At 43.5% G+C, this 16788-nt stretch overlaps 2 protein-coding genes across 5 annotated transcripts in view; both read left to right on the top strand.

The window, feature by feature from the left end:
• LOC111858983 (protein Daple-like) overlaps positions 1 to 4505 on the top strand; it is a 41143-nt gene extending 36638 nt beyond the window's left edge. For 3 of the 4 annotated variants that reach the window (XM_072702621.1, XM_072702623.1, XM_072702622.1), the window contains exons 29-30: positions 428 to 621; positions 2824 to 4505. In XM_072702621.1, coding sequence (XP_072558722.1) covers positions 428 to 621; positions 2824 to 3723 — 1094 coding nt within the window. In that variant the 3' untranslated portion in view covers positions 3724 to 4505. Of the gene's footprint in view, positions 1 to 427; positions 622 to 2823 lie in introns of those variants that run through there. The other variant, XM_072702624.1, reaches the window with a different exon arrangement.
• Positions 4506 to 9263: 4758 nt separating this feature from the next.
• On the top strand, positions 9264 to 15288 carry LOC111858981 (ovarian cancer G-protein coupled receptor 1-like). The gene is made up of 2 exons (XM_023841250.2): positions 9264 to 9611; positions 12315 to 15288. The coding sequence occupies exon 2, from the start codon at positions 12353 to 12355 to the stop codon at positions 13421 to 13423; it is 1071 nt and encodes a 356-aa protein (XP_023697018.1). The 5' UTR covers positions 9264 to 9611; positions 12315 to 12352; the 3' UTR covers positions 13424 to 15288.
• Positions 15289 to 16788: the final 1500 nt, after the last annotated feature.

Genomic DNA, 16788 nt, shown 5'->3' with positions numbered 1-16788 from the left:
CTGAAACCCTTCAGCACCTCGACCCGGTTCTGCTGAGGTCAGCTGGCAGTCACCCAGCCTTGGGTCACCAAGCAGCTCCAAAGGTTACGGGGGCCCCGGGCCGTCGGCGATGCACCGTTAGCGTGACACACGGCCGTGGTTCTGGGGTGGGGTCCGGCTGACTCTTCAAACAGAGAACTGAGACTTCCCAGGATTCTTAGCTGTCATGTTGACAGTTGATTAACAGAAGCCTCCCCACACCCTGACAGACGTAAAAATAACCTCTGCTGTTAATGGTTTGCAAACTTCTGTTTTTTATTATTCCCTAAATGAAACCAGCATAAGGTCAGCAATACAAACGCTTCAGTGAATGTTGTGCGTCTCCCACATCTTCCCTGACATTGAAATTCATCTCTTCCTCTCTGCTTCCCTCTGGTCTCATGCTCAGATTCGTTCGCCTGTGATGATGCCACTGATCCACACTGGGAGCTGAAGGCAGAAGAGGGCGTCACATTCCCCGATGACCCATGGCGACAGGAGGGCCTGGCTCTCCCCGGCCATCCTCGCCCCTCTTCTCCTGGCAGTGAGATGGTCACCCTGGCAGAGTTTCTGCAGGAGAGCAGTGTTCTCTCAGCCCCTATTGTAAGGATGCTGCCTGCCATAACAGTGCTGATTTAAAGAAAAAAAATATCAGTCTTTATTAGCAGATTTTGATTGTCAACAAAAATCTCTCATCCAGGTCAGGCTGGTGGGGGGGGTTTGGCATCCCATCAGTACATGAACACACTCACTACAGGCTATTTAAAGACACCGATTAGCCTAACTGCATGTTTCCGGACTGTGGGAAGATACCCACACAACCAGAAGAGAGCAGGGGGGTGTTCTTCATATGTGGATTAACAAACCTTCAGATTTCATCATTGAAGATTTGGCTAGATCTCGGATTCCTCGGCTCTTTGAAACACTCGTCACTGCTTGGAGCAGGTTTATTCAATGTAAACAAGATCAGATCACAGATATAAACAGAGCTCTGTTCACTCTGGAAGCCCATCCAACCATGCCTGTGCCTTTCTTACAAGAGGAACCGATTGGTGCAATCAAAATAATTGTGTCTATACACACACAGCGATTGGACAATGAAACTCAAACACCTGGTTTTAGACAACAATAATTTATTAGTATGGTGTTGGGCCTCCATTTGCAGCCAATACAGCATCAGTTTGTCATGGGAATGACAGATACAAGTCCTGCACAGTGATCAGAGGGATTTTGTGCCATTCCTCTTGCAGAACAGTGGCCAGGTCATTATGTGATGCTGGTGGAGGAAAACATTTCTTGACTCACTCCAAAACACCATAAAGTTGCTCAATAATATTCAGATCTGGTGACTGCACAGGCAATGAGAGATGTTCAGCTTCACTTTCATGTTCAGAACAACCACACTCACACCCAGGTCTTGCTGTGTGTGTTGGTGCATTATCATCCTGATACACAGCACCACCTTCAGGGTACAGAATTTTAACTATTGGGTGAACATGGTCCTCCAGAATGGCTCGGTAGTCCTTGGCAGTGACGCACCCATCTAGTACACATACTGAGTGTAGGCAATGCTATGATGTTGCAGCCCAGACATTTGCTGACCCATCTCGGTGCTGCACTGTGGGTATGCAGCAGGCTGGCTGGTATAGCAGCCTGACCATGAATACTGACCCTGTGCAGTTCCCAATAAGCAGTTTTGGTGCAAATAGGAGAGTTGAGGTGTGCATTTAATTCTGCAGTGAGTTTGGCAGCTCTGGCTTTATGTTTTTTGGACACAATCTGGGTTAGTAGCTGGACATCCTGTTCACACCTTCCTCTTGTGTCCACAGGTACTGCTATTGCATGTGGTCTGTCCTTTGTGGTGTTATGTCGCTCTCAATACTCCACAAAGACTGACTGTCCTGCTCACATATGTGCCAGGAAGATGCACACCAACAACTTGTCCTCTTTTAAACTCTGATATGTCTCCCATTATAGTGTGTGGATTGCAGTATTTTATGTACAGCTGTGCTAATGCTCTGCTAATCCAACCTTCACACACTGTTCTTACTTGTGGAATGTGCAGTCAGTGAAGACTGAGCAGCAGGCTGTGCATATGTGGGTATGAAACTGCAAACACTTTACTAGTGTTAGTTTCATTGGCCAATGTGTTAGTGTTTGTGTAGATGTGTATATGTATGTGTGTGTGTGTGTGTGTGTGTGTGTGTGTGTGTGTGTACACACACGCACAGCTCTGGGGAAAAACCGAGACCACAGCACAATTGTGTTTGTGTCACGCAATTCTCAGTTTATGGGTGTGTCTCTGTGGAGGTTTTATTTATTTATTTATTTATTTATATATATATATATATATATATATATATATATATATATATATATATATATATATATATATATATATATATAATATGACACACACACACTGCTGTTTCCTCCACCTTCACATGCACAAACTTCAGATGTAGTTGGCTGTCTTTAATAGCTTTCCAGTATGTAATTGGCCTGATGAGAATCTGAGCTTGGCCCTTATATGACTTTCTTTTTTCATTATTGCTCATTGCACACTAATGTATGTAGGATTCTCCTATACACGCCAATAAACATCTGGAGCCATCACAATGCACATATCAGTCCAAACAATCAACAAACTTATGTCTAGTTACTAATTTATTTTCTAATCCAAGAAATTGGTAAGATGAATTATGCCACTGGACAGATTGCCCCCCATGGGTTATCATGGAAGTTCATTTTTGCAGTGTTTTCTGTATGTGGGTCTCTGTGTGACTCCTTTTCCACCATCTCTAGGTGAAAGCCAGTAGCTGGGAGGACATGCCAACCCCTGATGCCTGCCACTCCCCATCTTTGCAGGACGGAATCAAGGCACCTACCAGTTGTTCGACGCCCACTGTGAAGCCCTTGCCCCTAGGGGGCACCAGAGAGCCCAGAGCCCAAAAGCCAGGGCAGAGCGTAAAACCGAACGTACGAGTGCCAGAGATACCTAATTCTTCACAGCAGTCTCAAACATTGCCCAGCTGGGTGGGTGGCAGCTTGGGGATGAGGGCCTGTCCCTCACAGCCAGTAGACACTCGTGGGGGCCTGAGTCGGACCTTCAGCCTGGCATCGGCTGACCTTCTGCATTCCAGTGGCCCTGAGAGCTACAGGCCGGAAGGGAGTGACTGGGGCTCAGGGGATGCGGTGTTGAGGGCGCGGGTGTTGGCCCGAGAGAAGCCTCAGTCCGTCAGACTGGGGGGGCCTTCCACGCCACCTGTGGATGTGGGCTGTCGGCCCCTGGACCCACGCAGACTGTCCCTCGCTCCACCCAAGGAGAGCTTTTCCCTGGAATCCCCACTGCCTCTGCCGCAGCACCACTCCTCTTCCTTCTCCTTATGCGGGAGCCCTGGCTACACCTCCAGGCATGACGTGACAGAGCAGCCCCCCACAGGTAACCGAGGCAGTCCCCAGCTGCCTCAGCATCGTGCCACTGAGGTAGCCATGGTGACACCAGTGCAAGCAGTGCCGGTTCTTAAGGAGGAGGAGGAGAGGGAGGTGTGGCAGGACGTCCGACGGGAGAGCTCCCCCCAGATAAAGGGGCAAGAGGCACTTGGGGTTCTCAGCATCACGGACAAATATCCCAAGAGCACTCCTGCCCCCCCAACCCCCAGCGAGGACCCTCAGACCATCTGGTATGAGTATGGCTGTGTGTAGAGGATAGAAGAGCTTCTGAAAGCCCTATGACTGTGTGCTGGCAGCGTCCTGCAGACACACACTTCCACACATCCCAGGACAGGATTCTTAAGGCAGAAGGGTTCTGAATGGCTTGGACAAGCACTTGGAACCGTCTAAGAAGAGGCAATCTCCACTCAACTTTCTTCTACAAAGGGTGGAAGAAAACTGGCCCTAGTTTAGTCTGAACTGATTATGTGAAGGATGCAGCTTAGTCCTACACTAGATAATATCTACACTTGGATGGAAGCTTTTACGTCCACGGTTGACTTTTAGCGCTGAGTACGTTATTGTTTTCCTGGTGAGGACTACATGTGGAATGGGAACTGGCCCGCCTCCAGCAGTTCCATTCAGGACCAAAGGGTGACGATGTGTGGATGACGGACGATAAGAACCCACCTTTTAACTGGATGTTTTTATAAACTTAACTTTTTGTTTGCTATTGGTGGACTTTGTATGCAAAAAAACTTGAACTGTGTCTGTGTCCAAAGAAGAAGAATAATGAAAGTGCACATTTGAGAGGCTAATCCCATAGTGCTCTTGCAAACACTGAACATTTTTATTGTTGCACATAATTTTGTTGTAAAAACCCAGGTCAGGCTTAGATAGGCCCGCGGGGGGGAGGTAACGGGTGCATTATTGTGTCTGTCTACTGTATCAATCATGTGTCAAAACAAAATGGCTGCATTAAAGTCTAAATATGAAGTAGGATGGAGTTTGAACACTGGATAGCTTTCTTACTCTATTAAATAACTTCCTTTTTACTTCCTGCCTGTGTCGTAATGCATTTCGCAGTTTAGTTGTTTCACCAGGCAAATAGGGGAATTGGGAAATGTGGGAGGGGAACTTGAAAATGTGAAAAAATGTACGAATTTTAGATTAGATTGAACTTTGTCATTTTTATGAGTACAGGTACAGAGCCTGTGAAATCATCTAGCCAGGTGGAAATGAAATGTATACAAATACAATAAATTACTGATAAATTACAAATATTAGGGATGCGCCGATACTGTGCTCTTATGCTCCTACTTGTAAAAAATGTCATACCAAGAACCAATACCACTTAACTGCAACATGATATTGGAACTATAAAAGCCGCAGCTGTGTACGAGGAGGATGTCAGCAGTTTGGACAAATCTTGAGATAAGGGACAACGACAGAAATAAAGCCGTCTAAGCTCTGTTCTGCTAAAGTGTCAAGAGGAGGAAGGGACAGCTTGTTATATAACACAATCGTATATTATATAATAAATGTAGCATATTCACGCATATATATATATGTGTGTGTATATATACAGTACTGTGCAAAAGTCTTAGGCAGTCCAAAGAAATGTTTAAAGCTGTTTATCTAGGTAGCAAGTGTACTTTGGCTTGGAACAAAAAACACAATTTAACATTAGAACATATGCAAATTAAGAGTAACACAATAAAAACTAGTAATAATTTCTCCTTTTCTAAAAAGTTACTGATATCTAGTTCTGAAATGGCTACGCTGACACACTTTGACAGGAATAATATCATAGTTTTACACCAACACAAGGATAATTTAAACATTTTCTTTCCCTGCCTAAGACTTTTGCACAGTACTGTACAGTGATACCTCAAAACTCGAACTTAATCCGTTCAGAACTCCAGGTCAAATCCTAAAAAGTTCAAGTTCTGATCGAATTTTCCCCATAAGAAATAATGGAAAACCAATTAATTGGTTCCCAGCCCCCAAAAATTACACCTAAATATGTTTTTTTAGCATTTAAACACAAAATGAACCGGATAAAACAAGAAGAGCATATACTGTACTAAACACAACTGTTTTTATCAAAACAGTAATTTGTAAAGTAAGAAAATAAATGTATCCAAACAACGTGCAAAGTTAAAAAAAAAAAAACAATATGTCCTGCCCAGATTGTCCGCTCCTTCCGTATGCCACTCCCCCTCGTTAACCCCGTGTGGAATCCCCGTTTGATCAGCTGTTTCTGGTTATTAGTCCTCTGTATTTAGTCTGCGTTTCAGTTTCCCCAGTCCGGTCATTGTATTGTCCGTCTGCGTTTTGCCTGCCTTACCTGTAATTAAACCCCGTATCTGTTGGAGTTTTTTGAGGAAGCTACTCAGGAAGTTGATGATAAGAAGGCCTATGATGTCATCTATTTAGATTTCCAAAAGGCTTTTGATGTTGTTCCCCACAAGAGGCTCTCACTTAAACTCAAAGCGACAGGTATTTTAGGAACTGTAGCGACTTGGATTGATAACTGGTTAACGGATAGGAAGCAGCGAGTAGTTATAAGAGGCTCGATGTCACAGTGGGCCTGCGTTCATAGTGGGGTACCGCAGGGTTCAATTTTAGGACCACTTTTGTTCCTAATTTACATAAATGATATAGACACCAATATATACAGTAAACTGGTGAAATTTGCAGATGACACCAAGGTGGGTGGTGTAGCAGATACTGAACTAGCGGCTCAGCAGCTACAGCGGGATCTTAATTTAATTAGTGACTGGGCTGACACCTGGCAGATGAAATTTAACATAGACAAATGTAAGGTACTCCATGTAGGGAGCAGAAATATAAAGTACAGGTATTTTATGGGACCTACTGAAATAAAGGTAGCTGATTATGAGAAAGACCTTGGTGTGTATGTTGATGCTTCCATGTCTCATTCTCGCCAGTGTGGGGAAGCAATAAAAAAGGCCAATAGGATGTTGGGGTACATCTCCAGGTGTGTGGAGTTTAAGTCAAGGGAGGTAATGCTAAGATTATACAATTCCTTGGTGAGACCTCACCTAGAATATTGTGTACAGGTTTGGTCACCATATCTTAAAAAGGACATAGCGGCCTTAGAAAAGGTGCAGCGTAGGGCCACAAGAATGATTCCTGGTCTTAGAGGAATGTCATACGAGGAAAGGTTATTTGAGCTAAATCTGTTCAGCCTCAAGCAAAGGAGACTGAGGGGGGACATGATCCAGGTCTATAAGATTCTAACAGGTTTGGATGCTGTTCAACCGAATAGTTACTTCAGCATTAGTTCAAATACAAGAACTCGTGGCCATAGGTGGAAATTAGCGGGAGAACATTTCAAACTGGATTTAAGGAAGCACTTCTTTACACAGCGTGTAGTCAGAGTATGGAATAGTCTTCCTGATAACGTAGTGCAAGCTGAATCCTTGGGTTCCTTTAAATCAGAGCTAGATAAAATTTTAACAACTCTGAGCTATTAGTTAAGTTCTCCCCAAGCGAGCTCGATGGGCCGAATGGCCTCCTCTCGTTTGTATAGTTCTTATGTTCTTATGTTCTTATGTATTCCCCGATACCCTGATGTCTGCGCCTTTGTCTCCGTTCCGTCCCCGCTCAGCACAACAATATTATTATAATTAAATGTATTAATGGTTTATTATTAATATTAAAATAATAAGAAATCTTTATTTTTAAATGTATTTTATTATATAATAATAATTACTGTTACTGTCTATAATTGTCTAAATGTATTTCTACTGTCTAAATATATGTATTCAGTTAGTGTAAACATGCACGGTGTTTTCACAGCGAATGCGAGGCTGAGACTGAAGCGTTACCCTTTGTTTCCGCTGAGAGACGTGCTGCGTGACTCATTTCCCGGCGGGTGATTGTGCTGGGAAATAGGACAAGATGCAATATACACTGAGCAGCCATAACACTAACACCACTGACAGGTGGAGTGTGCCATTATATATTGGGCAAGTGAACAGTCAGTCCATGAAATCGACATGTTGGAAGCAGGACAATGGGCAAGTGTAAGGATCTGAGTGACTGACATTAGCTAAAATGTGATGGCTAGACGACTGGGTCAGAGCATCTCCGAAACAGTAGGTCTTGTGGGGTGTTCTTGGTATGCAGGGGTCAGTACCTACCAACAGTGATCTAAGGAAGGCCAACCAGTGAACCAGCGATGGGGTCATGGGTGACCAAGGCTCATTAATGCTCATGGGGAGTAAAGGATAGCCTGTCTGGTCCGATCCTACGGGAGAGCTACTGTAGCACAAATTACTGAAAAGTTAATTATGTTTATGATAGAAAGGTGCCAGAACATGTGAGTGTCAGAACCAGCCATGGAGCAATGGAAGAATGTGGCCTGGTCTGATGAGTCAAGTTTTCTGTTACATCATGTAGATGGCCATGTGCATGTGTATTGTTTACCTGGGGAAGAAACTGCACCAGGATGCACTGTGGGGACAAAGGCAAGCCAGTGGGGGCATTGTCATACTCTGGGCAACATTTTGCTGGGAAACCTTAAGTCCTGGCATTCAGGTAGATGTTATTTTGATGTGTACCACCCCCCTAAACATTGTGGCAGACCAAGTACCCTCCCTTCATGGCAACGGTATTCCCCAATGGCAGTGGCCTCTTTCAGCAGGATTATACACTGCAGTAATTGCTCAGGAATGGCGTGAGGAGCATGAAAAAGAGTTCAAGGTGTTGACTTGGACACCAAATTTCCCAGATCTCGATCTCAATCTCAATCCGATCAAGCATCTGTTGGATGTGCTGGACAAACAAGTCTGACTCATATAGAGGCCCCACCTTGCAGCTAACAGAACTTAAAGATCTGCTAACGTCTTGATGCCAGATACCACAGGACACCTTCAGAGGTCTTGTGGAGTCCAGATACCACAGGACACCTTCAGAGGTCTTGTGGAGTCCAGATACCACAGGACACCTTCAGAGGTCTTGTGGAGTCCAGATACCACAGGACACCTTCAGAGGTCTTGTGGAGTCCAGATACCACAGGACACCTTCAGAGGTCTTGTGGAGTCCAGATACCACAGGACACCTTCAGAGGTCTTGTGGAGTCCATGCCTCGACGGGTCAGATAATTGTACACATGGAGGAGAGCAGCACCCTGGCAGGATCCGGGCAGTGAGCCGCTTCTTGGTTTATGGGTCCTGCTCAGCATCCCTTCATAATACACCAGTTTACTGCAACCCTTGTCCCAAATGTTAATATTCCTTAGGTGAAAATATCCTACATACTAGCAGGTCAGGATTAGTATTGCCACCAGAGGTACTACTACAGTTCTCCTGCCTTCTACTAGTGATACTAAACCCTAACCCTAAATATAGGAAAGGGTAGCAGGCCTGATAGTTCTTCATGGAGTAAGGTAATAATAATTAAACCATTTTACACACTGGGACTGGGTGATGGGTGGGAGATATTAGAAAGCATTTTCAATAAATCCGGGCCCCCTAGTTAAGCCTTAACCTCCACAAATCTCTAGTGACATTCTGGTTCAATTCAGGCATTGTGCATAAGGCATGGGTAATGGCTGGCAGTTGCTCCTCTATGAATAACTGCTCTCTTCCTGATGTGACTGATATAAACGTATTTCTGTAATGTTACTGGGTAAATTGAAGTCTGAGGTGATCTGCCTTTCAACACCACTGATGTACAGGAAATGCAGAAAATGTTAGTTTCAACATTTGTAGAGACCAAGCCAGCGCCAACTCAACCACCACCCCAGCAATTAAAACATACAACAAACTCAAAATCTTGGTTCGGATGTGTTCCTACTGCCCATACCCAAATCTATGCCCTTCTTTAGGAGGGAATCAGTCCTGCTGTGGCCTGGGGGGCTATGACAGCCACTATAAATAGTGACAGAGAAGTGTGAGTATGGCAAACTGTTACTGGACTCCCCCCAAGAGTTCTATCTGTCTTAAAAGGTTTCACAAAAGTCACAGAAAAAAGTCCTCTGACGAAAAGCTTTACCTTTGGCTGTTAGATCTGGAGAGTTTCCCCGCCCCCTCAATGGACAACAAAAAGTCATCGAGTGTCATACTGGAGAAGGTGAATTACAGAAAGTGAAGTGTTTCTGCGTCTCACGGCTTTATTAAATACTAACGGTAAGTTTTCAGCTTGTGCGTGTTTGTGTGTGTGTGTGTGTGTGTATATATATATATATATATATATATATATATATATACACACACACAGAGTAAAGATTCACATATCCATATTTCGCTAGTGTCGCAAATCGCGTTTAATAATTTTTACTTAGACATTTTTATTTTAGCCGGTGCGCGGATGCTGCTTATAAACGTGGTTCGATAAGCAGAGCATGCGACTTTTCACAGCGATTTATCTTAGAGAAGCAGATGACTTTCTGGCTTTCCATCGACGTACTTTCGGGTGTAACTGCTCTTGTCAGTGTTGCCGGTGCCGCTTGACATTTTATTTGCAAGTTTTGCTGGTCGGGAAATAGCTACGTCAGTCCATCATGTTTATGTTATTGACCTAATCGGTGCAAGTGATGCTTTTACCGGAGTCGCTGCCTCCTAGAAGCGGCGGGTTGTTGGAGATTTTCTGATGGGTGTTTTGGGATGTAAATATAGGTTGTTTAAGCATTTATGGCTCCGATTTATATATAAGATTAAAAACGTCACTGTCAAGTTGCTCTTCTCTGTGCGATTATAAAAACATTATTTTATTAATGTTGTTAATTTTGGATCTTGTAAATAATGCTTCAGTTGATGCTTCAGTTGGTTGTTTAAGCATTTATGGCTCCGATTTATATATAAGATTAAAAACGTGTTCCACTGTCAAGTTGCTCTTCTCTGTGCGATTATAAAAACATTATTTTATTAATGTTGTTAATTTTGGATCTTGTAAATAATGCTTTAGTTGATGATGAAATAGTTTGATGATACTAATCTATATGTGTGTTAGAAGGATTTGATAGTGTAAGACATAAGCGGCCCACAGTTGACATTTGACTTGCCTTGAATTCTATTCAGTTCATTTTTTTTTTGTTCTGAGGGGACAATTTATAAACTTGCGGAGCAAAGTACAATACAGCAAATGAACAATTCCGGAAAAAACACGCACATATTATACGTAGGGGGTGAATTCAGGTATTGTGGGACATCAGGTAACGTGGGACAGTTAAGCTTATTTCCCGGCTAAAGTAGATCCAATTAGAATAGTTGTTATCGGGAACTGGTATAGAAAGCACATGATCCGAAAAGCACGGTTTTATTGGTCTGAGGTCACAGTTGAGGACGAGGAAAGCATTTTGGGGGAACGTCCCTCAGAAATCGGTCTAAGGTGAATGACATGTGCTTTTGATTGTATTGATATTAAGGTTAAAATGCATTGCACCTAATTTTTATGTAATTATGTCTATGATATACTACTGCAGTAAATTAAATACTTTAAATTGACAAAGTTCTATTAAATTTTTTAAATAGAGTTATTTTTCAGGTGTCCCAGTTTACCAAACTAATTAGGGAAAGTGGGACAGTATGTTTCAGGTAATTTGGGACAATTTTATAGGCTCCCAAGACGAGAGTAAGTACATGTTTGACAGGATGGAGTCCCAACTCCTAAATATATTCAGTAACTATACATAATATATAAATAATAATATTTATTCATTTATGAAATGGGAAAAATTTGCCAACTTGAATTTGTTAAGTTGTTTTAGTGTCTGATGGCACCAAGGCAGAGCGGCGGAAAAGAAGGTTAGAGAGGTGAAGGGGCAGGAGGACTAAATGATTTCAAACAACTGCAGTGTTAGTATAAGCTTTACATGTATTGGTTTAGGTATTTTCTACAAAACAAAATCCAAAATGAAATTAAATGGAATGGATTTTGACTTTTTTCAATGACTATTTTTGATAAAAAATAATCAACAATTAATGTTCAACTGTTCATTGAGCTGTTTTGTCTATTAAACTTGCAAAACCCTTTGAAAATTATTCAGTATTGATGTATTGCACCTATATTCGACATTGATGTATTAAATAATGTGAGTGTGTGCACCCTTCCGGTGTGTTGGCGTCTGCCCAGGGTTGGTTCCTGCCTGCGCCCATTGTTCCCGTGATAGGCTCCCCCCTGCGACCCCAGTTGGGATTAAGCGGTTTCAGACAATGGATGGATGTCTGGATGTATTAAATAAATGCCTGTCCCACATCACCAAACCGCCTGTCCCACATCACCAAACCGCCTGTCCCACATTACCTGAAATGCGTCCCACTTCACCTTACGGGTGCAGGGAGTGTATAGACTTGTATCACGGTCCCCATAAGCAAGAAATTTCATTTTTTTCTTTTGATGTGATAAGCAGACATCTTAAGGATTGCAGAAAGGTATCATATGTGGGTTAAGTAAATTAGGTTAATGTTTCAATGGGCACTAGAAATCAAAATGGCAAAAAATGTCCCACTTTACCTGGATTCACTATATTCCGGCCTGACACAAACTGACTTAAATAATTCCGCATTATGTCATGAAACTACACAGTTCACTGCACTCTGCAGTGCAATACATTAGCTGTGCAAAAAGGTTTGTGTTGTTTTGGAGTTGCCTTATAAACTGACAACCTTGTCTTTGCCTGTTTTAAATGTCATCTCATTATTGCTAAGTGCCTTTATATAAATTATGATGTAGCTTCAAGTATTGCAGAAAAACCTGGTATTGCTTTGTTATGCAACTTAATGCCAGTATCAACAACTAAACAGGAAAGTATTGAAACCCAGTCTTCCAATCAGGACAAAAGGGGGAGTTCAGGTCTGTCTGTGTTGATTTGACATTTTAAACTTTTACAGGGTTGGATGCTGGCCTAAGGCATCTCAAGAAATTCAGCATGAGGAATACAACCGAAGATGGAAAAATCGACTGCGAGATCAATCACATGATCCATCAATACCTATTCTGCGCCACCTACATCCTGGTCCTACTGATAGGCGTACCTACTAACCTGTACTCACTGTACCATGCCTGGCAGCAGACACGGGCAAGCAACCAGCTGGGCATCTACCTTCTCAATCTGACTGCCTCAGACCTGCTCTATCTCGCCTCGCTCCCCCTCTGGCTGCAATATTTCTTCCAGGATGACAACTGGACGTACAAAGAGTGGCTCTGCAAGTTGTGTGGCTTCCTGCTCTACCAGAACATCTACATCAGCGTGGGCTTCCTCTGCTGCATCTCCATCGACCGCTACCTGGCCATCGTCTACCCTCTGCGCTCCAGACGTTTCCGTACCATGCGGGCGGCCATGGTGACCAGTGCCGTCATCTGGCTGAAGGAGCTGGTGGTGGGCACGGTCTTCTTCCAGACCAAGGAGCTTAGCACAGACCGATTAAACCACTCCATTTGTTTTGAGCACTATCCCATCATGCCATGGGAGCGCGTCATTAATTATTACCGCTTCTTTGTGGGCTTTCTGTTCCCACTGGGCATCCTTTCTGTATCGTGCTTCTTAGTACTGCGGGTCGTGAGTAAGAGCACGGGCACTCAGGACGACCAGAAGATCCGCATCAAGCACCTGCTGACCGGTACAGTGGTGATCTTCCTGGTCTGTTTCTCCCCATACCATGTCATCCTGCTGCTGCGTACCATACTAGAGAAAGACTGCTTCTTTATCAGCAGCATATTCAACTACTACCACTTCTCTCTGATGCTCACAAGCTTCAACTGCCTGGCTGACCCGGTGCTATACTGTTTCGTCAGCGAGAGCTCGCGGCGGGGTGTGCGTCAAACGCTGACCACATGCACCGAGTTCTTAACATACCGCCGTCGGGGGAACTGCGGCATCTCCAGCAAGTCCCCCTCCTCGAAGGAGAGTGGGACCTCCTTCATCCCACTGCAGTCCAAGATCAAGGAGGTGGGGAGGATTGCTGAGAACACAATAACGGTTACAGCATCTCTGAACTAAGGGATGTCAAAGCTACTGGATGGCAAAGCTAAGTCTTTGCTAGCTGACAAGACATTAAGTAGCAACTGAGTTACAATGTTATTCTTCATGTAACTGACTGGGGAGTGACACTGTGCCTCTGGAGTTCCCATAATCTTCCACTGTCTGTTGGGCTTTCCTACCACAGTACAAAACCATGGTTTTTAAGTGAATTTGTGTCTCTAAAATTCCCCTAGTGTGCGCGTCCTCTGCCAGCTGGGATAGGTTCCAGGTTCATCATGGTCCTCTACTGGATAAGCGTTTATGATAATATATGATGATGGATGCAAGAATTCCAGCAGGGCATTTTCCTCGGGGTACAAAACCCTTGCTATACCTCATCCCATCTTTGTTATTCTAAATGAAAGTCACATTTTTTTTTCATTTGCAAAACTTGAAAACTGCTTGACCTCATTAGGTAAATGTTTTCACATCACGGTCTTCTGCATCTGCTCCTGGATGTTGTCTCCAGGCAAAGAGCTGATAAAAACTGACTGATGTTAAGATAAATAAGGTCTTTTATCTGCTGTTTGTGTAAGTTGCAAGAAAAATCTTTGTTGTTCACATTTCCTTTCTTGCCTGCCATGAAACATGCATATATAGGTGAGAGTGACACTTGGGATCACAGTGTAGAGTCAGCCATTTACCAGACATTCCTGGAGCAGTTTCTGGGATTTGGGGCCTCGCTCAAGCACCCAGCCGTGATCACTTTGCCAGGCACAGGATTTGAACCAGCAACCTTCCAGACATGGGTCTCATATCCTTAGCTAAACTACTCGGTGTTACCATGGAAGTTGTTCTCTAGACTCTATTTGTAGAGAAACTTAAGAATGAATGTTTTGTCATCCACATTGCTCAATGGCAGCTCATTTCACCACACCCACGAAGGTCAGGAAAATCCACGTCCCTTACGACAGAGAAACACTTCGTTCATTTTGGGCTAGCTGTGTCATGAAGGGTACCTCATTATCTGATCAGTCCCTGATGTTCTCTCACCCTAATGTTCTCTCACCCTAATGCTCTCTCACCCTAATGATCTCTCACCCTAATGTTCTCACACCCTAATTATCTCTCACCCTAATGATCTCTTACACTAATATTCTCTCACCCTAATGATCTCTCACCCTAATGTTCTCTCATCCTAATGTTCTCTCACCCTAATGTTCTCTCACCCTAATGCTCTCTCACCCTAATGATCTCTCACCCTAATGTTCTCACACCCTAATTATCTCTCACCCTAATGATCTCTTACACTAATATTCTCTCACCCTAATGTTCTCTCACCCTAATGTTCAGTCACCATAATGATCTCTCACCCTAACGTTTTCTCGCACACAGCTCCCCAATATTGAGCTAAACTTCCACCAAAATGAATAATTAGTAACTTTGGGGCTGGAGCTTTTAACAAGTTCCAACAGAAACGGCAAAAAGTCATCGGCAGGAAATACCCACAGAATGTCCGGGTTAGTAGCACTTTTGGGTCACAAGTGACTCCTGTGACGGGCATTACAAAGCAAGAAAAAGGGTCAAACGTCAGAAGGTGATGTGCCAACGTCATGTGCTGGTTGGCGTGGTGAGGGAGACGGCAGCAGTGCCGGCAGCTTGGGGATTCACTGCTCTAAACGTGTGATGGTATCCCGTTACTGTCAGCCACTGCGGGACTTCTGCACTTCTCACGCGTGACTCATGCTTTGAAGGTGACACTGTAACAGATGCACAGGTCTGTAGGAAAATGTTAGTTCTGCATTAATGGAATAAAATGGTTTTGTGATGCACTTAAAGATGCTTGCATGGTGTGAGTAACTAAAACTGTATGCCTGAGTGATGAAATAAATCTGTGTACTGATCTTTTTTGTGCTTGTGTTTCTCAGGAAATATGTGGGTTTTTCGTGTCTGTGGGCAGCTATGTTCACAGCCATGCTTTTCCTGTAGCCTTGTGCCCATCACACTGCAGTGTCTGTTTTATTTTTTCAGACTTAATCAAATAATTGAATGTATTCACTGCCGGTAATGCGTGAGAGGCATTTCTTCATTTCTATGAAAAATAAAGTTTAAACAATCTCCAGCCAAATAATCCTGACGATGTAGGATCTGGACGTGTCAAGCTGTGGGGTATATATAATTACTGTTGTGTTCTGTTACCATTCATTTACGCAGCTTTGAGGCAGAACAGTGAGTCACACTCTAGCCTCCTGCCTGCAGGTTTGGGGAATCCCGCCTCCATTCTGTGTTTATAGAGCTTGTATGTTTTACTTATATCACAAGGGTTTCCTCCAGAGGTGGATAGTTCAGGTACAGAAAGTAAACATCCAGACCAAGACTTTGTTTCAACCCAGCAGTTGAGCATAAAGAGTCACAGTCACAGAGTACTCAACTGGTTGGTTGAAACAAAATATTGGTCTGGATTTTTACTTTCTGGATCTGAGCTCTCCACATCTGGTTTTCTTCTGCCGTCCAAAAATGTGCAGTCAAGCTAACTGTAGAGCAAATTTACAAAAGTCACTCTGTCCATTTTTTGTTTTTGTGACCACAAATACCCTAAAGTCAGGCTTCTTTGTCATATGTTACATTATTGGGAACCAAAACTTAGTCCTCATCTAATCCAACAAAGACCTCTAGTTAAATTTCCATAGAAATTTTCTCGAAAACGTATTTCATGGACTGAGTGAGTTTTGGAAAGTTGCCTGCAGTGTGTACTGGAATAGACTGGCATCCTGTCTGGGGGGTTGCCCCAAACTGTCTTGAACAGACTCCAGTGACCCTGAGCAGGATGAATGGTTGATAGACATAAGCAGCTATATATATTGGAGAGGTGGGCAATGATTTGGTCCTAGATAGGGTAAAGATATTTAAACCCCTGCAATACTGTATGGCTTGACAGTAGAGTAGTGACCACTTACTACCACAAGGTCAACATACCTTTCACAAATGTATGTTTTAAGGAAGCTGGTGGCCTAATGTTTAGGAAACTCGACTTGCAATGAAGGATGCAGTTTTCAGTGCCTAGAGAGGAAGAGAAGATGAGGAAGGGTTAGGGTTAGGGTTAGCACAGTAAATAAAATCTGCTCTGTCCCTGTGCATCTATGATATTTTCCCATTGCAACTATTGCCAAGAATCACTGCTGGACATTTGTTAGTATGAACCATCTCCACAAGATGCCTTTGTTTAGTGATAGGTGAGAGGGCCTCACCAGCGCAATGGAAATCTCCCCCCATCTTCCTCCTCATCCTGTTGTTTAGGGTTATGAAGTTGTCACTCCAACATCTAACTCTAGCAAGTTCCCACAGCCCCTAATCTCCCTGTCGATGCAGCCCGAGACACAGAAGACATCTGCAAACTTCTGCAG

Source organism: Paramormyrops kingsleyae, chromosome 19, assembly GCF_048594095.1.
Source record: "Paramormyrops kingsleyae isolate MSU_618 chromosome 19, PKINGS_0.4, whole genome shotgun sequence".
NCBI classification, from domain to species: Eukaryota; Metazoa; Chordata; class Actinopteri; order Osteoglossiformes; family Mormyridae; genus Paramormyrops; species Paramormyrops kingsleyae.
The sequence above is the reverse complement of the archived record's forward strand: the minus strand, read 5'-3'. Positions and strand labels throughout refer to the sequence as shown.

Excerpts from the sequence above, each read along its gene's own strand:
- LOC111858981 (XM_023841250.2), top strand. The coding sequence starts at position 12,353 with ATGAGGAATACAACCGAAGATGGAAAAATCGACTGCGAGATCAATCAC.